Below are 19,062 nucleotides of genomic sequence, written 5' to 3' on the forward strand. Positions count from 1 at the left end.
TAGTAAAAGGTGAGTTAGTCACAAGATGCTGACAAAATACTATTTACATTTTAAGAGAGGGCGATGTCAAAGCAATTCCGGCACTTCTATGCCTCTGTTGCCAGCGTGTGGAGGCATTTCAGAAGAGCCAGCCGAGCACTCACATCACTGGGCAATAGTGTGAAACACAGGGATGCAAACCTTGTGCTGCTCTTTAAACCACTGAACACACGCGTCAGCTAAATGTTGATCCCAGGAAAAAACACTGCTACAGCAATATAATTACGCCTCTTACCGCAGGCTTATGGAAAACACTAATAACTAACTTTGTATTATTTTTAGCTCAATTGCAAGCCTGGAAAAAGGGAATGCGACTTACTAAGTCGAAATTTCCATGGCCTCATACCACCTAAGCTGATTATGAAACTACGAAAATAAACGGGATGAAAGTTAAATGGATTAAGAGCTAGTCAGCCGAGAGCTCTCAAAATGCAATGAGGAGGAAGCTGCTGCATGAGCCACAAGTAAACACAGAGCTCCAGGTCTTTTTGGAAATTCAGTGTGTCCTAAGTAGGATGGGTTGGCCACCACACCACCCTGGTGCTGCAGAGCCCCTTCGGTACCTCTTTCCTTTGGAGATGGGGACGGTTGCAGACTTGGAGCGTCCTCAGGCCCATTTCCCTCCAGCAGCCTCCTGCCCTCACTGCTGGAGACAGGACATTGTCCTTCCGTAACCATGGGGACAGTGACAATGACAATGACAACGCGAGCGGGTTCTGTTACCACGGCATCTGGTGTTAGCACGGCCAAGCGGTACCAATGGGTCTGGAGTCCTGGTGTCCCTAACTCACAGAATGAAATTAATCTGAGTCTTTCAAAAGGAGACAGAGAGAAGGGAGGATCAATGACCACATCAGAAAACCTTTGGTATCTTAAGAAATGCTTTAAACCCCCAATTTCATCAAGCAGAGACTGAGGACTGACGTTGATCAGACTTGTGCTGCCCACTTCCACCATGGAGAACAACAGTCCACCAAGACTGGATTCTCACCATCACAACAAGGCAGCTTTATCTTCTTTTAGAAGAGGAATATTTAACTTTTCAAGCAATTTATCAACAACATGAAAGGACTGTTCATTAACAGAAGTGTTGTTACATGATGATCAGAAAAATAAAACTTGCACTGCATACGGATATCCTCTGAGAGACAAGAAGGTTACAGCAACTTTATAATCTATTCAGCCAGCTATAGCGCTTTCTATTTTCCACTTCTGAGACTCATCCTCATTCTCATCTCACAGTAAGGTTTACATTTTGACTTGAGCTGGAAGAGCATTCTCTTTGCTAATACCCTGATGCCTTTGATGGGATGAAGCAAGAAAGGGTGCGAGGCTTAACTTGACTCCACTGCTTGCTTCTTCTACTTTTCTACGCACAGTTAACCTGACAGATAGCAGTCACGTACAAATAAATTGGACCGACATCTGGAACTCAAAATACATGGAGCTATTCCACAGTTGTCACATTGCTCATCCTGCTTAAGTGCTTATTGGAACTCATAGAAACAGTACAAAAAGTTCCAAGGCTATGTCCAGCTGCAGAATGAAAAGGACAGTGCAAATCAGTACTCCAGTGAGAGTAAATGTATGTTTGCCGTGTATTTTAATGTTTACCAATCCAGCACACACAAGATATGAAACACTTAACAAAGCAGAAGACAGCTAAAAGGAAGATAAGAAATAATAGCCTGGACCACTCCGACTTCTGTTTAAATTGGCTGCACAGAGAGTATTCTTTACCAGATCTTTTGAACACCACTTGCAGGCCACAGAAACAGCACTCACTTGTCTTTTCTGTGACAAATGAAGAGTTATGCCATGAACACTCTAAAAAAAACAGCCCTTGGTTATATGAAATGAAGCCATAAACTACATTTCATCCAGAATGAGCAGGTTCCCCACTTCTGATTTACACATTTCTCCACAATCGCAGCAGCAAAATCCCTCCCGGCTCAGCCCAAGCAGGGGCAGATCTGCCCTGGGCGCTGGAGAAGGGACGTGAGGACCGGCCTGGCAGATTTATCACGTTCTTATCCAGTTTCTCTTCCGACACCTGCCACACAAACACTGCAGCTCGAGATACCTACAACTGACACCTACCAGGCACCTTTTTAGATATACAACCATCCACACTGAAAACAAACATAGATTTAACCACCGATTATAAACGCATCAACCAAAAATGAGGCAGCACATTTTTCAAATTAAGGTATATTTTTTTTCCTCAGCTACGCCACACCATATTTCAATAGTAACTTTCAGTGTACTGCCAGTTGGGCAAAATTGCCCATGAAATAAAGCAGCTACCGATTCCCATCTGTCTAGAGAATAAAGGATTAATGAAAGGAAACCTCTTATTCAATTTCAAAATAATGAGGCATCACTATGTAGCTGCTTCAGCTCTATCAAACTGAATTAACAGTTCATGGGTATAAAGCTATTTTTTTTTCCTCATCTCCTCCAATGTTCATTTTTTTTCAATACAACTGATACTAGTAATCCGAACACCTACCGCTTCACACCTCGTAACCACCCTTGTCTGTTTACAAACAGCTAAAATTGGGCATTAAAAGGTGCTTTTTATGTTCAGGCCTGAGCGGTCACCTGCGAGCTCTGGCGTCAGCACTGCTCCCCTTGACCTCAAAGGATTCAGCTGATTAACATGAGATAATTCTAATTGTACCCGTTGTTAAAACTACTTAAAACCCCCAGTTGATCCAGAGAAACTGTTGCATGAAGATGTTGAATTCCAGGAAAGCACGGCAGCCGTACCGAACCGGTTGTGCAACCCACAGAAGGCATCTTTAATCTTATTATCTCACACTGAAAGTGCTGCAGTTCATGTAGTTTAGACAACTACTGTAAAACATAAGCAGGCAAAACCCCCATGCAGCAGTATTAACATACAGCTTTATTTCCTCTCTACCCCTCTGTGCTGACTGAGGCCCAATAAAGCATATTTATTTTGAATTAACTATGGGAAACAGGTCCCAACGATCCACCTCCCATGCTGGCATTTACTAGTGCTCAGGAACTGTTTGTAATCCTGTATTCCAACCGCTCTCAATTACTATTAAAAGGCTGAAGTCTTCACCTACTGTTTGATAAATAATGCATGAGATAGCTTTCAACGACAGGCAATAAAGATCATTTCGAGATCTTTAACATTTAATGTATAACAAGCAGTGGTCTGTAGGGACCGGAACAAAGCGTGTTCTCCAGATACATTCTGCTCAAAGAAAGGTGCTTGTAAGTGCTTTTTACAGAGCTGCCATTATCCTAAAGGTGGCTGAAAAACCTATGGTTTATAATGAGATTAACAAAAAAAAAATGCAAAATAACAGAAAATAGTTACAACTAGTATCATATGATATTCCAATGAAGAAAAAAATACTCAAGATCTCGATAGACTGAGAGCTCTGTAAGGATGGCTACTCTGTGCTCCTTATAGGCCTACATATTGCAGTCCACTGTTATCGGGCTTTTTATTTTTTTATATTTATATTTTTTATATTTTAGTTTAGATTTAATTTTCTGTTTCTGTATTTATCTTAAGATAACTAGTTTTTCAACCCTGAAATCAATTAAAGTGCCTGGAGGGGCATCTCTGAGCCCCTGTTGACTACAGGCCTACACTTCCAAAAGAAACGTTGCCTCGTGGCGCTTCAACAGGAGCTTTTAACGCTCAAAAAAAGCACAGAACAAACTCTATACGGTGGCCTTGCAAGTTTGACATGTTAATACACTATGAGCTGATGATCCTGTCATTGCTGGAGCTGTACTTGAAAGGGTTTTAATAACGTGGGGTAGTTGTCCCTGAGCACCTCATGCCAAAAACGCAGGTGATCCCTGCCCAGTCGAAAATGCACCCGCTTTTGCTGCACATGCAGGTTGACAGGAAAATGCATGTGCCTTTGCACAAAGTCCAGCGTAATGCGAGTTAAATGTTGTTGGAAAGAAAATATTTTCTTCTTTCAAGGCTTTTCTGCAAGAGCCTTACTGGTCTTTTGCAAAAAAAGTAGGAGAAATAACTGTCAAGTGTGTTCCTTGATGGAAGAGCGAAGGCAAGGAGAAGACACTAATGGCTTCAAGGACTCTTCCCTTTAGATATACCAACACTAGACATCCTAAACATCCTAAGGTCCTACTGAGAAACAGTCTTTAAGTCGGTAAAGCAATCTTAATAGATGTTCTAAATAGGACCAAAAAACCCAAATCCTTTATTAAGTATGTAAAGCCGAAACTGCTGACAAATGGACTTGTACTTATCCGATTCAGAACACAAATCAAAAAAGCAAAACTCTTTCTTTCCCACAGAAAAGAAGGACAAGTGGGAGTACGTGAGTGCATAGAACATCACATCACAAACATCAACCATTTGGTCACAGTTTTTTTTCTGCCTTCAGTGAGCAGCTTCTTATTATCAGATTAAATTGCGTGAAACGCCTAACAAAGAGTTTAAAAATCTTGCAGAGCGCACTGCCAGGAAACAAACCCATTCTCTCTGAGTGCCCCTCAGCGTAGACAGAGCTTTCTGTCTCTTTGCTTATTGCTGTAAAGCTGTGCCTGTCATTGCCCAAAGAAGATGACATGTGTCCTGCTTTTGTTAAAAAACAAGTTTCTCTTTTAGTGAATTTGCCTGTCAGCTAAAGCTTCATATCAGCTGCATTTTCCTGGAGAATCAGATACATGTTTTGGTGAACATAGCAATGGAATGTGAAGTTATCGATAAGCATGGATGGACATCTCGCCAGAGAGGCAACGAGAAACTGGTGACCAAGAAATTGACCAACTGTATATAACATCCCATTCACGTGAATACTGCATAGAAAAGTGGGAGATCACGAGGATCTCGTCCCTTTTCCCTCTCTTTTTTTCCCTTTTCCTTATGGCCAACATTAGGAGAGGACCTCGCGAGTTGTCTCTGTGAACTGAGGCCAGTGACAGACTGAATCCAGCTCCGGTTGGCTGCAGAGTCCAGTCCAGGACTTCGGGTGCCAGCTCTGCAGTTGCTGGGACTTTCAAGATTGGTTTTGTATATTTTGTATTATTTTCTCTATTCTTATTAGTAGCATTAGTAAAACATTTTTAGTTCTTCCAACTCTCCTCTCTCTGTCCTTCTTTCCCTCCTGATTGCCTGAGTGGGAAGCGGGGAGAGGGAGGGGGCAAAAGGGGAAGAAGAGGAAGAGGAGGTTAACAATACATCTGCCAGGGTTTTATTGTCACCCCGTAATCTAAACCCTCGACAATGTGCAATGCAGAGAAGAAATACAGTACAAGAGTGACCGTCTTTGGTATAAATTAACTGATATGGTGAGTAGATGCTTCTGGAGATAGGCAAGCTTCAGCTTTCAAATCTCAGAGCAGAGAAAACTATTTGGAATTAAGATATGTTGCAAAAAACCTGGAACAGGCTCCACAGCCAGCTCTCAGCCATGGACAACAATAATTTATAAAGGCAGCCTGACTGGGAGGAGGAAGGTTTGCCTGAAAGCTCTTGCAGACAGATGATTTCCAGCCACCAGGATTGGCAGGAGAATTTTATATTAAAAGACCAAAGGAGGATAAGTTCTGACACTTCTGAATACAGCTTATTAATAACGCTGTTTGATACCCTAAAGTGCAAAGCAGCACAAGAGCCAAACTGGCATCTGTCGAGTTCCCCCCCACGCAGGCGGCGTAAACACGATGCTCCTGCAGCCAACCATTTCAGGTTTCTTACGGAAAGCACCGGGTGAAATCGTGTCTCACACCAAGCAGGAGAACAGACTAGACGTGGGGGTTCCTGCTGCCATTGCTAAAAACGCCTGGGCCCAAACCAGATCTCCTCCCTCCAACAGCACTGGGGCTGCTGCTTCTGCAGCCCTTTTCTCATTCATCCACAACTGTGCACAAAACCTTGTTTTAAACTATTATTTCTGTTCTAGGAAGTTGTAAGACTAACGTCACATCTGGTATGGAGCAGCGTATTCATTTTACCTAGACTGTATTTCCTGCCATGCTTTTACTTTTTCTCACGTACTATTGAAATCAGGTCTTAAATGTCTGTTGCTTAAAATAGCAGACTGTATTTGTTGTTGTTCAGGCAAGACATATACCAATATATTTTCCCAATCATATATTATTGCCAAGCTTGAAAGATTTATTAAAATCCTCATCATCTCGCCTGTGATTTCACATATCAACTGTTTCCCTATTGTGGGATGAAAATCATCCTCTTTCCCTCCTGGTCCTCCAGCACGGGGGACAGAGAGCCCCTCAATTTCACCCACTGAAATGCAGCCCTTTCCATTGCCTCCTCCATCTCAACACACGCCAAGGGCGCGTTTAGGTTTGAGCCAATATCTCAGACCACCTGTAACCTTCACTCTCTCCCTCAAGCACAGCCATCCCACTTCATCTATACTTTTTTTTCTCTTTGCTGAAGAACATTTTTCTTTTTAATATATATTTTGATGGCCAGGTCAAGTAGATTTTGATAGCTTTCTCTTCCTGGTGTCCTGATCAAAGCCTTCGCTCTTAATTGAGCCCTTTCTCCATTTCCCATCTATATCCCAAGTGTTATGCAAAAAATCTCATTCACCTAGCCAGCTTATTTTTAGCATCTTAATAAAATGGTATTTACTTCCTAAAATAGCATTATTTAAACTGGAAAAAATATTAAAAGCATAGAGTAAATACTGACCCCTATGAATATGAATTCAGTTGAGCTATAGCGACATTTGTAATCCTGAACCCTTTCAAATATCAGCTTTTCCTCTGCTGTGAGAAAGAACATCCCTGATGCTGAGCTCTGCTGGTCTCATCCCTTTGGACACTGTAGTTTACTATCCAATTCAAATAAACCAAAACGCCCTGAATTACGAATTAATTTTGCCTGGAGGTTGTTGGCACCAGATACGCACAGCATGTGTTGTTCTTAATCTCATATGAATGCCCTCCATTAATGCAGCAAACACCCCAAATATGTAGAAAAATACGCACATAGAGGGCTCAGGTTCTGGACTAACTCCCCAAAGCTTTTCTAAGCAGTGCTAAATGAGCAAATAAGATCATGAGCAAAACGTTCAGTACTTCGACTCTCAACTATGTCAGGAGTTAAAAGATGATCTGCTCTGACTTGTAACGATGGGCAAAGATGAATCATTTCCACTTGTCCTCCACAATCCACAGCATAAACTTCTCTGGATGTCCCCAAAACGCCAACAGCCACAAGGTGTGTGTTATTCCAACCTACAGCCAAAAGTTCCCCTGGGACATCGCCAGTCATTTAACATATCGAAATCTTGTCTCTCTCAATAACATCTTGATCCAGAGATTTTCAAGCAAGCTTAGATATTGGGTGATATTTACAGAAACTCAAGTTTACTATGTCTCAATATTGTACCAATTCCAATCTTAACAAATTGGGAACAATGAGGAGGAAAAAGTGAATATTACTTCCTAACAGCTGCTGGTAAAAGAGGAAAGTAAACAGCAACCAGACTGAGCAGACAATCTCATTTATTTTTCTTTTCCTTAATAATCAACATAGGAGACTGTAGAATGTTATGGCCCCAAAAGATGCAAATAATTAAAATAAATTTGCATTACAAACAAAGCATCCTGCTTGCTAATAAGGCAGTTTTTAGTGTATGCCCAGAATCAGAAGATAAGTAAGTTCTGAAGGGATTGCCGGAGGCCGTCTAGTCTAAGTCCCTGTTCAAAATCAGTGTTTTCTGTTAAACTGAAAGTTAAAGCTGTAACTGACCCATAGGTTACTAAAAATAAATAAAATACAATAAATAAAAGAAATCCAGTCCAGAAAGTTAATTCCAAGCAGCACGTCCATGTGGTTCACATCCAATCAAGAGCCAATATTAACCAAACAAGCTTCCAAATCTCCTACTCAAGAAAAGGTCCAATGATAAAAAAGATAACAAATATTCTTTGTAAGGCTGAGTGTAAGAAAAACGTTCATCTCTTAAAACACTGTAGCCACTGGATTCCCTTGGAAAAGGGATCAAAACCTGTTTGAAAATATGCCAAATATGGCATTGCAAAGAACAGATCCACAAAGAAAAAAATTAGAGGTAGAAAAAGTAAAGAAATGCTGAGAGAAACCGGAGTACTAGTATGTATTCAATGTCTTTTTCTTATCTGTGTCTTTAAATGAATTAACTGTATTTAATGCTTGGAGAAATTTGTGTATGTATTTAGTAAAGAACCGTATCCTGAGCTTCAAAAGAACTGGCACCTCGATGACACTCAGCTGGACCCAACCTACCGAAGGACACGCTTCCCCTCCACAACTGCAGCTGGTGTGACACACACGAGCAGCCCGTCTGGAACAGAGGACAAGGCGATAAGGAAGAGCAAAGCCACACAAAATACTAACGTACTTAGAGCATTTTGGGCAAGGAAACAAGGAAAAGAAGCTGAATGAACCCTTCAGAGAAAGAAGTGGCAAAGAATCGGTACTGTGAGGTGAAACCCACTCGTTGTTTCTTTGAGAAATTTCATCTTGGAATTTCTGCTTTGAAATTTCTATCGCTTCGAAGCAATAGAATTAAACCACAGAATAACTAGATAAGGGAAAGATAGGGAAAAAAAAGACAAAAAAACAACCCTGGAAGCTCCATCAACACAATGCAAAAGGAAATCCAAGTGAGGGATATATGACTATCGCTGGTGAACTGAGTGAAGAGATTAAGGCAAAGCCCAGTGTGAATTCCCCAGGGATCTATGGGGTGAGCAGAGTGCAAAGTGACCTCATGGAAAAAGACATAGGGAGCAACCCACAGGCTGCAAAACTATGGGAACCAGTAATTAAAAAAAATATATATATATTAAATAAAGCGCTATCAAAACACACAGACACGCTTGAAAAGTTTGGTGGTTCCCTTGGCTGTCGGCTTCCTCGGGGATGCCCTTTCCCAAAACTATTATAACTCTTCGTGCGGAAGATAATTTATCACAGAATTGCTCTTTTAAACTTCACCTTGTTGTGACAGTGACAAAATAAAAGGCCCAATACAAATGCTCAGTAGTGCATTTCAGCAGCAATATGTGCCAGATTTTTCATTGGTCTCATAAACCATCCCGAAAAATAAAACTTAATGCCTGCCAGCAGCCACGTATAATTATTCTTCTGAAAGAACTAATATACATTTGAGCTGATTTAGAACTTGGCATCAAATAATTATGGAAAGAAAAAATATTTATGCCCCCAAGCCTGACACTCTGGAGGAGTTTGGTGTCATTTTGACATTTTTATTCTGAACACATTCAGTATCACAGGCACGGCCCCTCCGCTACGGTACCACAAATAACAATAACCCACCTGGCTTCTACACAGGGGCAACGAATCCAGACAGGTCTTAAAACAGCATAGGCTTACGATGAAAAACATGGAATAAAAGCAGCAAATATTTGATCAGAAAGCAGTAATGGTGACAAATGCGAAGGAAATAAAAGAGAATATTAGAGCTGGCTTGATTAACATGACTTTGAAAATCTAAAAGGACACAAGGAGTTCTCACGTGTGACCAGGTAACAAAATAAATCAACGAATGTGACTTATGTTCAAGCCAAGCAAAGCTTTGAAATCAAACAACTTCTTGAATTATTTTACTGTCACGAGCACTCTGCTGTTCAAAACAAGCAGTAACTTAAGCGTTATTAGCATTTTAGAGTTGGAATAAAGCTAAAATCGCTCATCTTTTCAGAGCAACCTGCTTCAAAATGTGAGAATCTGAGGAAGAAAAAGGTACTTTGTGTTGAAAAGACACAAAACTCTACAGCAAGAGCAAAGTAAAACAAGGCAGCTGGGATGTGACCATTTACAAGCTCTTTTTTTTTTAAAGATACCTATTGACAAATGTAGTTTCCACTAAATGATGTTGGATCTCCATATTTAAGTATTTTGGATGGATAAAACTAGACCAAAACTCCCTGTACATTTTGAAGGTGTATCATAAGGACTCCTGCAAATAAGAGATAGTAAAATAGTTTAAAAGGCACTGAATACCTTACCTGTCTTTACTACCATGGAAACAAGATTTGAAACCAACTGTTCAAATTAGTATTTTAAGAAACTTATTATATGCAACAAAAGTATGTCTTTTTGTAGATCAGAGAGAATTTTTACTGCAGCTCTGCAACAGACAGATCGTTTTCTTCTTTCAAATAAGTTACCTGGGGTAGGTGGGGAAGTGAGCTTGGAATAAAACAGATTCCAAAAAATTATCAAGAATCCTAATTAAAATGTCCCAAGCCACCACCAGAATTTGAGCACGTGGATCATTTCAACTTCACCAAATTAACACTTACTGGGGAGTGAAAGTATTTCATGACAGTATAAGCACAAAGAGGACATAATGCCTGCAGCTTCTTCCCAGTCCAAATGCATCTTGGTTCACATGGATGGGAAAAAATCAGCTAAACAGTGGATTAATTGTAAATATTGCAATTCAAAAGTATACAGAAATTAATAACATGCTGTGAATATACACAGGTCTGAGTGGAACAAGAGGTAAATTTTGTGGGACCTGAGTCGTTCCGCTTAATAGGGCCCGAGTAGGTAAGAACAGATGATTCCAGGATCAGAACAGAGGTTTTGGGAACCGGAGCACGGGCAGAGCTGCAAAGAGCTGGATGAAGAAGGAGGGAAGGATTCTGAACTGCAGGGTAGGTCATTTGACAGCACCACACCTAAAAGGCCATTCCCCAAAAGGCAAAAGATCTGTTCACTCTGACATCAGAGGAGCTCTGAGCTCACCTACATCTATGAACCCCTATTCCTGCCTTGGACTCTGTTTTGTACTTACATGAAACTCAGCAAAAATATTTCTCCCCCTGTCCCTTTGCTACCAGATGTTTAAAAGTATTCCTGGCTCTGCCATTAGTTTGTCTTGGCAGCCATGTAAATGCCACCAATTCCCCCTTCAGGGCAAGACGGTTGCTTATGGGAAGCGGAGGCAGGGAACACAAAATGAGACCAGCCACCGTGTTGGTGGGTGGTGTGACAGTAACAAATACCCATTACCGTGACAGGGACACGCTCCGGAGAGGAGATTTTCTTCCAGATGAGCAGCGTGCAACATGTAAATCATGTTTCCACAAGGGGAAAGGCTTCACAAAAGGAGAAGTTGGCAAGATTTGCAAGTTGTGCCAGTAAAAGCAGTATCACTCGGTGGAAGTAAGGCACAGCAATATTTACATGCACTGTCTCATTTCTTGGGCTAAGCCATACATGGTAGTCCTGCTTCTGGAGAGATTTTCACAGTACGCACTTCCAGCCACGACAAAATGCCATGAAATATGCAGATCAACACCTAACCTGTGCTAACCATATTCTGCATTCAAAACCATGCCACGGGAAGAAACTCTGCTTCTGTTTTCAATGCACTGTGAACAAGGATTTCAAAACTAGTTTGTTCCAAAGTTCGCTGGTACCCCCTCTTTGCTTGTAAGGAATACAAAATAATAATAATAAAATAATAATAATAATAATAATAAAAAAAATCAAGCTCTCTGTTCATCTCTGGTGGGTATATGTGTTAGTTAATAAACAGTAACTCCAAAGTAAAGCGACACCAAAACACAAAGCACGACACAACAGTTCTGCAATTGCTACAAGAGGATTGATCACAGTAGTCACCTCCCGCTTCCCAGAAGCAAACTGATTTTAAGCAGGCTTAAAATGTCTTAAATACTCCTATTCTTGCACTGCTTTACTGGAACTGTGAAGGAGAAGACAGGTAAAGAATATTGCGAGTAAAATGACATTCAGTGTTTCAAAATTGTACGAAAGAAATTGCCAAAATATTCGGTTCTTTGTCTGAAAGGCAAACTGACAGCCTGGGAATATGAATGGATCGAGTATCATAACTTGAATAATTTATTCTGAATACTCAAACTGTCAAAGATGAGCTGCTCTGAAAATTTTAGATCACTCTGAGGAACATTTCCACTAAAATAGTTAATCTCAAATACACTTTGAAAAGGCCTCAGTGTTACAGAGCATAATCATTACATGCAAAAACTGCACCTACCACACAATGGAGTTCAAGTCCCAATTTTTGGCATTTTAAACATCAATACTAGGGAAGACCTGTGTACTTGCCTGATCTGCTAATTGCTCCTACAGCACAGAAGTATTTCAAATACTTCCAACTCTGTCACTTAATGTATTTTCTACCCTTAAGAATAAATTAATGAGTTTCTAAAGAGACAACTTCTTTCCTCCCTTTCTTCCACCCAAAATTATTTCCTGCTCTTTGGTATTTTCACTTTTTCTTAAAAGACATAATTTTAAAAAAAACTACTGAAAAAGGAGAATTGTAGAGATGTTGAACAAAAGCTGCGCTTACATCCGGCCATTACTGGTGTCTGTGCTCATGAATAGAAGTGGAATAATAAGCTCAGCCATTTTACAGCTTCTTTAGTCTTTATACATTTGTCCTCCATGAAAAATACGTGAGTGTGAATTTAAATCTATGGTATAAAACCACCATTAGACACCAAATTGATTCATGACTTTTTGATGAAATCATTAACACCAAAATCCTCAGAATGTACAACTTCAGAATGGAAATGAACAAACAGGCCCAAACAAAACAAAAATAATTTCCATACATTTAGGCCTCTTTTTTCATCTCATGAATTTATTAACTAAATCAAGTTCTCAGCTACGAAGCGATACTCTCCTGCACTAGTTTACATTTTGATTTAAACAGCAAGTTAAGCACCAACACGTCTGAGCCATCTGCTAACATGAAGAACAGGAGGAAAAACACAACTACAAGTTAGAACAAAAAATATTCCATATTCTATCTTGTTGAAGACATTTATGAGCTGAGTATAAGAGCATTTTCTAACTTTTAGTTCTTGCGCTTAGCCCTTTCTATCTGCTCAATTCTAAGCCTTCTTACCTCCCAAGAACAGCAGCTACGCTCTTCCAGGCAATTTAGCCTCTCCTGTAATATAAATTTGTTATGCTCTGATAATATTCTTATTGTTGCATTTGATAATGATTCTTGGGACAGCTGATTAAGACCAAATAAGCCTTATTCTTGATGAGCTGTATCCCTGAATATTAAAGAGGGAAATTTTGCTGTCTGGCAACCAAGTATGCAAAAAAGCAGAATAGTCTAAAAATACATTATTAACCTGTGGCACACTACCCAATTTTCCCCCATTATGGAGAAATTTGAGGACACAGAGCACTCTGTGATGTGGTAAATTCAGTCTCTGGTCCTAAGTAGCAGCCATGTGGCATGCATTAATCAGTGCACATCCACTCCTCTGGTTAGAATCGGTCCAAAACATCCTGAAAGGGTAACTTCTTCTGACAGAAGTTACTTAATCTGCAATCCTCAGCCAACAAGCATCTCGACTTATTTAAGCACTTTCGGATATACACGTGAGACCTGAGAAAGTGGTGGTATCTGTACAATGAGAGCAATCAGTTCTACAATTAAGACAACCAGTGGTTTAGAAGTCAAGTTAATTGATCTCCTCTTTCCCCTGTACAGTAAGATAATATTGCATTTAAAGGTTTATTTACCAGCTATGGTAACTTACACTTTACCCTACATACAAACGGCATACCACGTCTTCATTGCTATGGAAACCAGATTGCAGTTTGGTGAAGATATATTTGAAAAGGAATCCTTTCCACAGCTGGTGAGAAACATTCATGAATTCTTCAGGCAGCTGTAAGATTGTCTAAAGATGTGAGAAATGTCTATGTGTGGACAGACAGGCATACAGACCATTGCATAACTGAGACTGGAAAGCGACTAAAGCGCTTTCACCCTACAAACATTTCACATGAATGATCAACAACACCTACACTAATAATTTGGGTTTTGTCCATTACCGAAATTAAATTGTTAACTGCTCCCAAAGAAATAGTGCACCTAGTCAAAGCTAAATGTGAAGAGTCTGCAACCTACTCTTACGAGGAAGTAAGAAAAATCAATACAAAATTGTGGTATATTACAGCTTGGTTTCTTTTCCATTTCCACAACTACACAAACATGCCAGACTTGAGACACATTTTTCTCACTGTCATTGGAAACAGTAAAACCAAGATGACTTTTCTTTCATAAAGATACATCAAGCACTGTGTGGCTCTGTGGTCTTCCTCATCCTCAATTCACCATTTTTCTGGAACAGAAAAGTAAGAAAAGATGACAGAGCCAGAAGCCTTAAGAAATGCTTTTCTCAATACACTTGTGTTAAGCCACAGCGGCTTCCCAAAGCAGAAAAGTGTTACTTTACTAAACCAATTTTTCCCCTTAGCCAAAATTAAGGCAGCCAGACTGGAATGAGCGCACGATCCACGCAGGAGATGGACAGCAGGACCCTTCATCTTTAAGGCTCGTTGGTTCAATTCCAGCCCACACCAGTCGTCACTGAAAATTTTATTAAGTAATGGCTGTTCAGAAGATATCACACAGCTCATAGGAAATGTATTAGTGCACTTAAGCCCGTCTCAGAAGAGAGGCTACAGACTTTGCACCTCTAGAGACATTCTTCTTCGATCACTATCAACTGCCCCTGAAAAATGAGTTTAAATAGTGCATGGAAATTTGCGGTGATATGGTTGATGTGCTTCAGTAATCAGGTCCATTGCTCCAGCATTACATTCAATTAAACTGAAAACAAATTCCTCCAATAGTACCACAGAAAATCCCCAAACGAAACAAAAACTAACCAAACAAAATGAAACAAACAAACCAAACCACAGATTGGGTTCCTGCATATTTGTATCCTATTTTGCATTTAATTGCCCACCGCAGGGAGTCAGCGATGGGGATTTGTACAGTGATGGCACTGAGATGGCTGCTGAGAGCACAGGGGGTGAAAAGATGTAAAAACGATACCAAACCCACCTCCAGCCATGAAAGCTCCTTCCCACCTGTTTGCAGAACAACATATACTGATTTGCCTAGGATAGGCAAGAACACCTAGAAGCGTTAAATTTTACGGTTAATGCGGTCTCAAGTACTATCACCCGTTCAGTTAAACAAAGGAAAAATGAAAACAATAATTCATTTGTACCTTAAGAAATGTTAAGTTCACCCCTTCTAGGATTCTTCAACAGGAACACGACTGTGGATCTAACATACCTAAAGTACTTGACATAAAGATGTACTAATCCAGGAGTGGGAAACCATCTACTCCTCCTATCCATGCTGATCTCTCCAGGAGATCTCTGAAGGTCAGTCTGGACATATTCCTTATGTCCAGACTTTCTATATATTAGGAATGATTCAACTCTATGTGCTGAGAAGCAACATTCAACACAGTGGAACTCAAGATACCTCTCTAAAGAGGAGGATTTTCTGTTTATTCATTTACCAGAACTCCAAGAATACATGCACTGGATGAATGAAGTGTCACATGGAGGTGTCATCCCTGCTATTATTTTGAGATCGTCATTCTAAAACCTTAGAAGAGACAGTCCAACATCAACAATACACCTGTAGAAGCTCCAGTGTAGTGCAAAGAATTAAAATAACCTCATTAGGTTTCATACTTTAGGTGATCTAGAGACATAAAATTGTATATCTAACAACAAAAATAGATGGATTGTTTCTCTTCATCTATTGGCAATTCTAATACAAAGCTGGATCGGTCGTTTCAAGTGTTGTATAACATATACTCTGCTTACCATCCAAATGTCTAGCACTACAGCTTCTCTATCACTTTTAGCAACTATATAATGCCGATTTTGAGATTGAATGGCAAACCATTCAAAACATTTTCTAATAAAGCGTTCTAGTGAATTCACACACAGAGCAAAATACACTCACCCTGTTTATCCTGGCATCAATATCCGTGATTTTACTTCCAGGCTGCATGCTCTATAACACAACAACGCTCCCAAAGTATCAAAAGCTGGCACTAAAACATTGTCTTGTCACAACACGCTGCTTCAGCTGACCTTCCTTATTACCCCTCATGTCCTCTGTCTGTTCCCAGCTCACAATTTTTAAAAGTTTTTTTTTTGGTGGCGAAGCTGTTTTGCCTCATTTATAACCTGTTATGATTTAAACAGGTTCACACACAGGACCGATGAAAGGCTACAAGAGAAGAGCTCTGGTAACCAAACCATTTCTACCGAGTGTAAAGGGTCGTTCTGTAAATGCACTGGGGTCCTGTGGTGAGGAATCAGCTCTGTCTGCTGCTTTTGCGAGTCGTTTCAAGCATAGCTGCAGTGTAAAATGCATAAGGAAACAGGCCGAGGGCAGTGCTGCAGAACACAAATCGGTACTGTAGCCAAAACCAAGTGTCACACAAATAAAGGGCACCCATTAGGATACAATAGTGGCTGTCTAGAAACCAAAATATCAGCATATTGAAAGAACACAACTACCAATTGTGTATTAATATTCTGTGACACCGATGGCATAGCCGGAGACAACCTATAAACATTTTGTGTAACCAGGTGAACACGACCACAAAACAAGGCCAAAAGAAGAAAAATATGGGTGCAGTTGCATGCAGAAAACATCCGGGTAACACTATGTTACATGATGAGTCTTCTAACTCCCCGATACAGATGTGTGTGTCCATGGACACAAGTTCCCAATTCAACAGAGACAGGAAAGGTTTAAGGACATTCCAACTGCCGAGCATGAGATCCAGTTACTTAACACATATTGTGACTTACACATGAGCTGTGTTGTTCCCATTAACTACAATGCCAACTGAAGTTTCTACTTCCAATTTGACTTCTTTAATGGGGAGATAACGGTTCGTCACAGCTAAACTAAATGATCGCAGACACATGCAAAGCTCTTAGGAAATTCACATCTCTCCCCACCATATTCAATTTAACCATCTTTCTTGCAGAACTAGTAACACTTGAACAAAAATTCAGTGTTTTAGCAAACACTGAATCAAGCATTAAAAAGCTGGAGAATAAATTTATTATGCCATTCAATTTGAAAGCTGAAAGCTTTTTATTTCTCTGCCTTTGTGTTTATATTTCCAATGACTCTGTGGTCAGCATTTAGCCTTAGTTTGGGCTGTTGGTCACCCTACATTCTCCAGACATGTGCTGCTAGCATGTAAGAATAAAGTGCTATAAAACATGCCAGCATTATCCATGTATCATCAACAATACTTGGAGCCTTTCCCAACAAGGTGCTACAGATACAATTATTTCATAAGCATCAAATCCCAAGACTCCTTCTATAGTACACACACTGGAAAAAAACCCACAGAATTGATCCAAGACTCTTGACATATTTATTTAGGTACCATATATACTAAGATATTTTAATGATATTTGACTAATATTGCAGCACAGATTACATACAGAAGTTCTGCTATTGAAGAGTAAGACCTATCACGGATGTTGTGATCACATACCATTTAAGCACCCTGAAAGAAAACAAAAAAGTCTGGCTATTTGTGTGTATGTGTGTGTGTGGTTTTTGGTTTTCATTTGATATAAGCGCAATATCAATGTGATATAGCTTTCTATTTCAATCAGTATTGCACTGTGTAAGTTAAGTTTATGGCACTCAGGCTGGATTACCAAAAAGACCCAAAATAAAACAAAACAAAAACCAAAACAAAATAACCCAACCAACTGACCAGCAGGACCTGGACTGAGTTTACCATTTCATTCACCCATACATGAGCCATCATAACCACATGCAGCACACAGCTCTGCCTAGCTTACCAGGTTAAAAAAATAACCAACACAAAATCCAGCTTATGAGGTTAAAATAAAAAAAAAAATAATAAATTACAAAATAAAATTTGGGAAAGAGCAGTAGCTTTTTTTCAGGAATTACAGCCACTTGTCCAAAGCATTAACTCTGATAGGGTAAAGCATTTCATCACGTTACAGCATGCTGCATAAATGCAATGCTAAGACAATAGATCAACAATTAGAGAACTGTACGATATTATAGGAGACGCTCGTTTTCTTTTGAAATCTCCATGACTACACGCAAGCAAATTCTGCTATTTCAGAGGGGTCCATAACCTTACATTACTAAACTTGGAGCAAAACAAGAAGCAACCTTCTAAAAGCTGCATGTGAGAGCCAGAAGACAGCAGCACTAACACTGCTAGCAAGCTCCAGAGAAAGGAGGATTCAGCCGTATCTAGTCACATCAAAACAAAGGCTGGCCAGCACTTTGTCCCTTGGTAACATCACACTGACATAAGAATTATGAAACAATAAGCTGGCATACTAGCAACAAGGGAGCTAAACGACTGTTGCTACAAGTAATTGTAGTCTAAATACCTGTTAAAACACATTCAAAGAGCTATCTGTCTGGAGTCAAAGATCACAGTCATCACAAAGTATGATTTTCAGGAAGATACGACATCTCTCAACATTTTGGGTCGCTGTTGCCTTTCCCCATTTAATGGGTTCCCAGAGCCCAGTCCTGCAAGGCAAGGCAGAGGGGTCTGCTCACCACAGGACCTTTGATTGTCCCTTCCAACCCAAACTATTTGATGATTCGATGACGTGGACACGGAGACGCCGCTATCCCACGAGCAGCCACCGTGGGGAAGTGAAAGGACAGCGCGGAGAACCGAGGTGCACTCACCATTCCGACTTTCCTCATCGATGGGAACTATTGTGGCTGGAGGACCTGTTCTGGCCAATTTGCAATCTACAAAGATGAAAAGAGAAGTTATTTCTCGTTCAAGAAGAAGAATCTTGGGGGTTTTGTTGCTGTCTTTAAAACAAGTCGGCATAATCGGTATACTGAAGACAGGTATTTGCTTAAACACGATGTTTGTATAAGCTACAACTGCTAGCTAAGTTACACTCACAGAGGATCAAAATCTGAGCTGTTTGCTTAACCCTTACTCAGATCAGCTTTATAAAGCAAGGGAGAACCTGATGACAGAGGATTTATAACACCCCAGATGCTGATCCATATTTAAAACAAATACGTAAACAGCAAAAACTGAACACAGTTTGTTCTGTTATCTCTTACATGAGAGTTTCTTCCCATTAACGAGCACACACATTGAAGTGAACCATCACCACATCCC

At 40.1% G+C, this 19,062-nt stretch overlaps 1 protein-coding gene across 1 annotated transcript in view; it reads right to left on the reverse strand.

Annotated features, from left to right (window-relative positions):
- PCDH15 (protocadherin related 15) overlaps nt 1-18,759 on the reverse strand; it is a gene marked incomplete at its 5' end in the record, with an annotated part of 280,224 nt that extends 261,465 nt beyond the window's left edge. The window contains one exon of the mRNA XM_080347717.1: nt 18,609-18,759. Within this exon, the coding sequence (XP_080203843.1) occupies nt 18,609-18,759 (151 nt within the window). The remainder of the gene's footprint in view (nt 1-18,608) is intronic.
- Between the last annotated feature and the right edge of the window lie 303 nt (nt 18,760-19,062).

The sequence above is a fragment of the Nesoenas mayeri genome (assembly GCF_963082525.1).
Source record: "Nesoenas mayeri genome assembly, chromosome: 7".
Lineage (NCBI taxonomy): Eukaryota > Metazoa > Chordata > Aves > Columbiformes > Columbidae > Nesoenas > Nesoenas mayeri.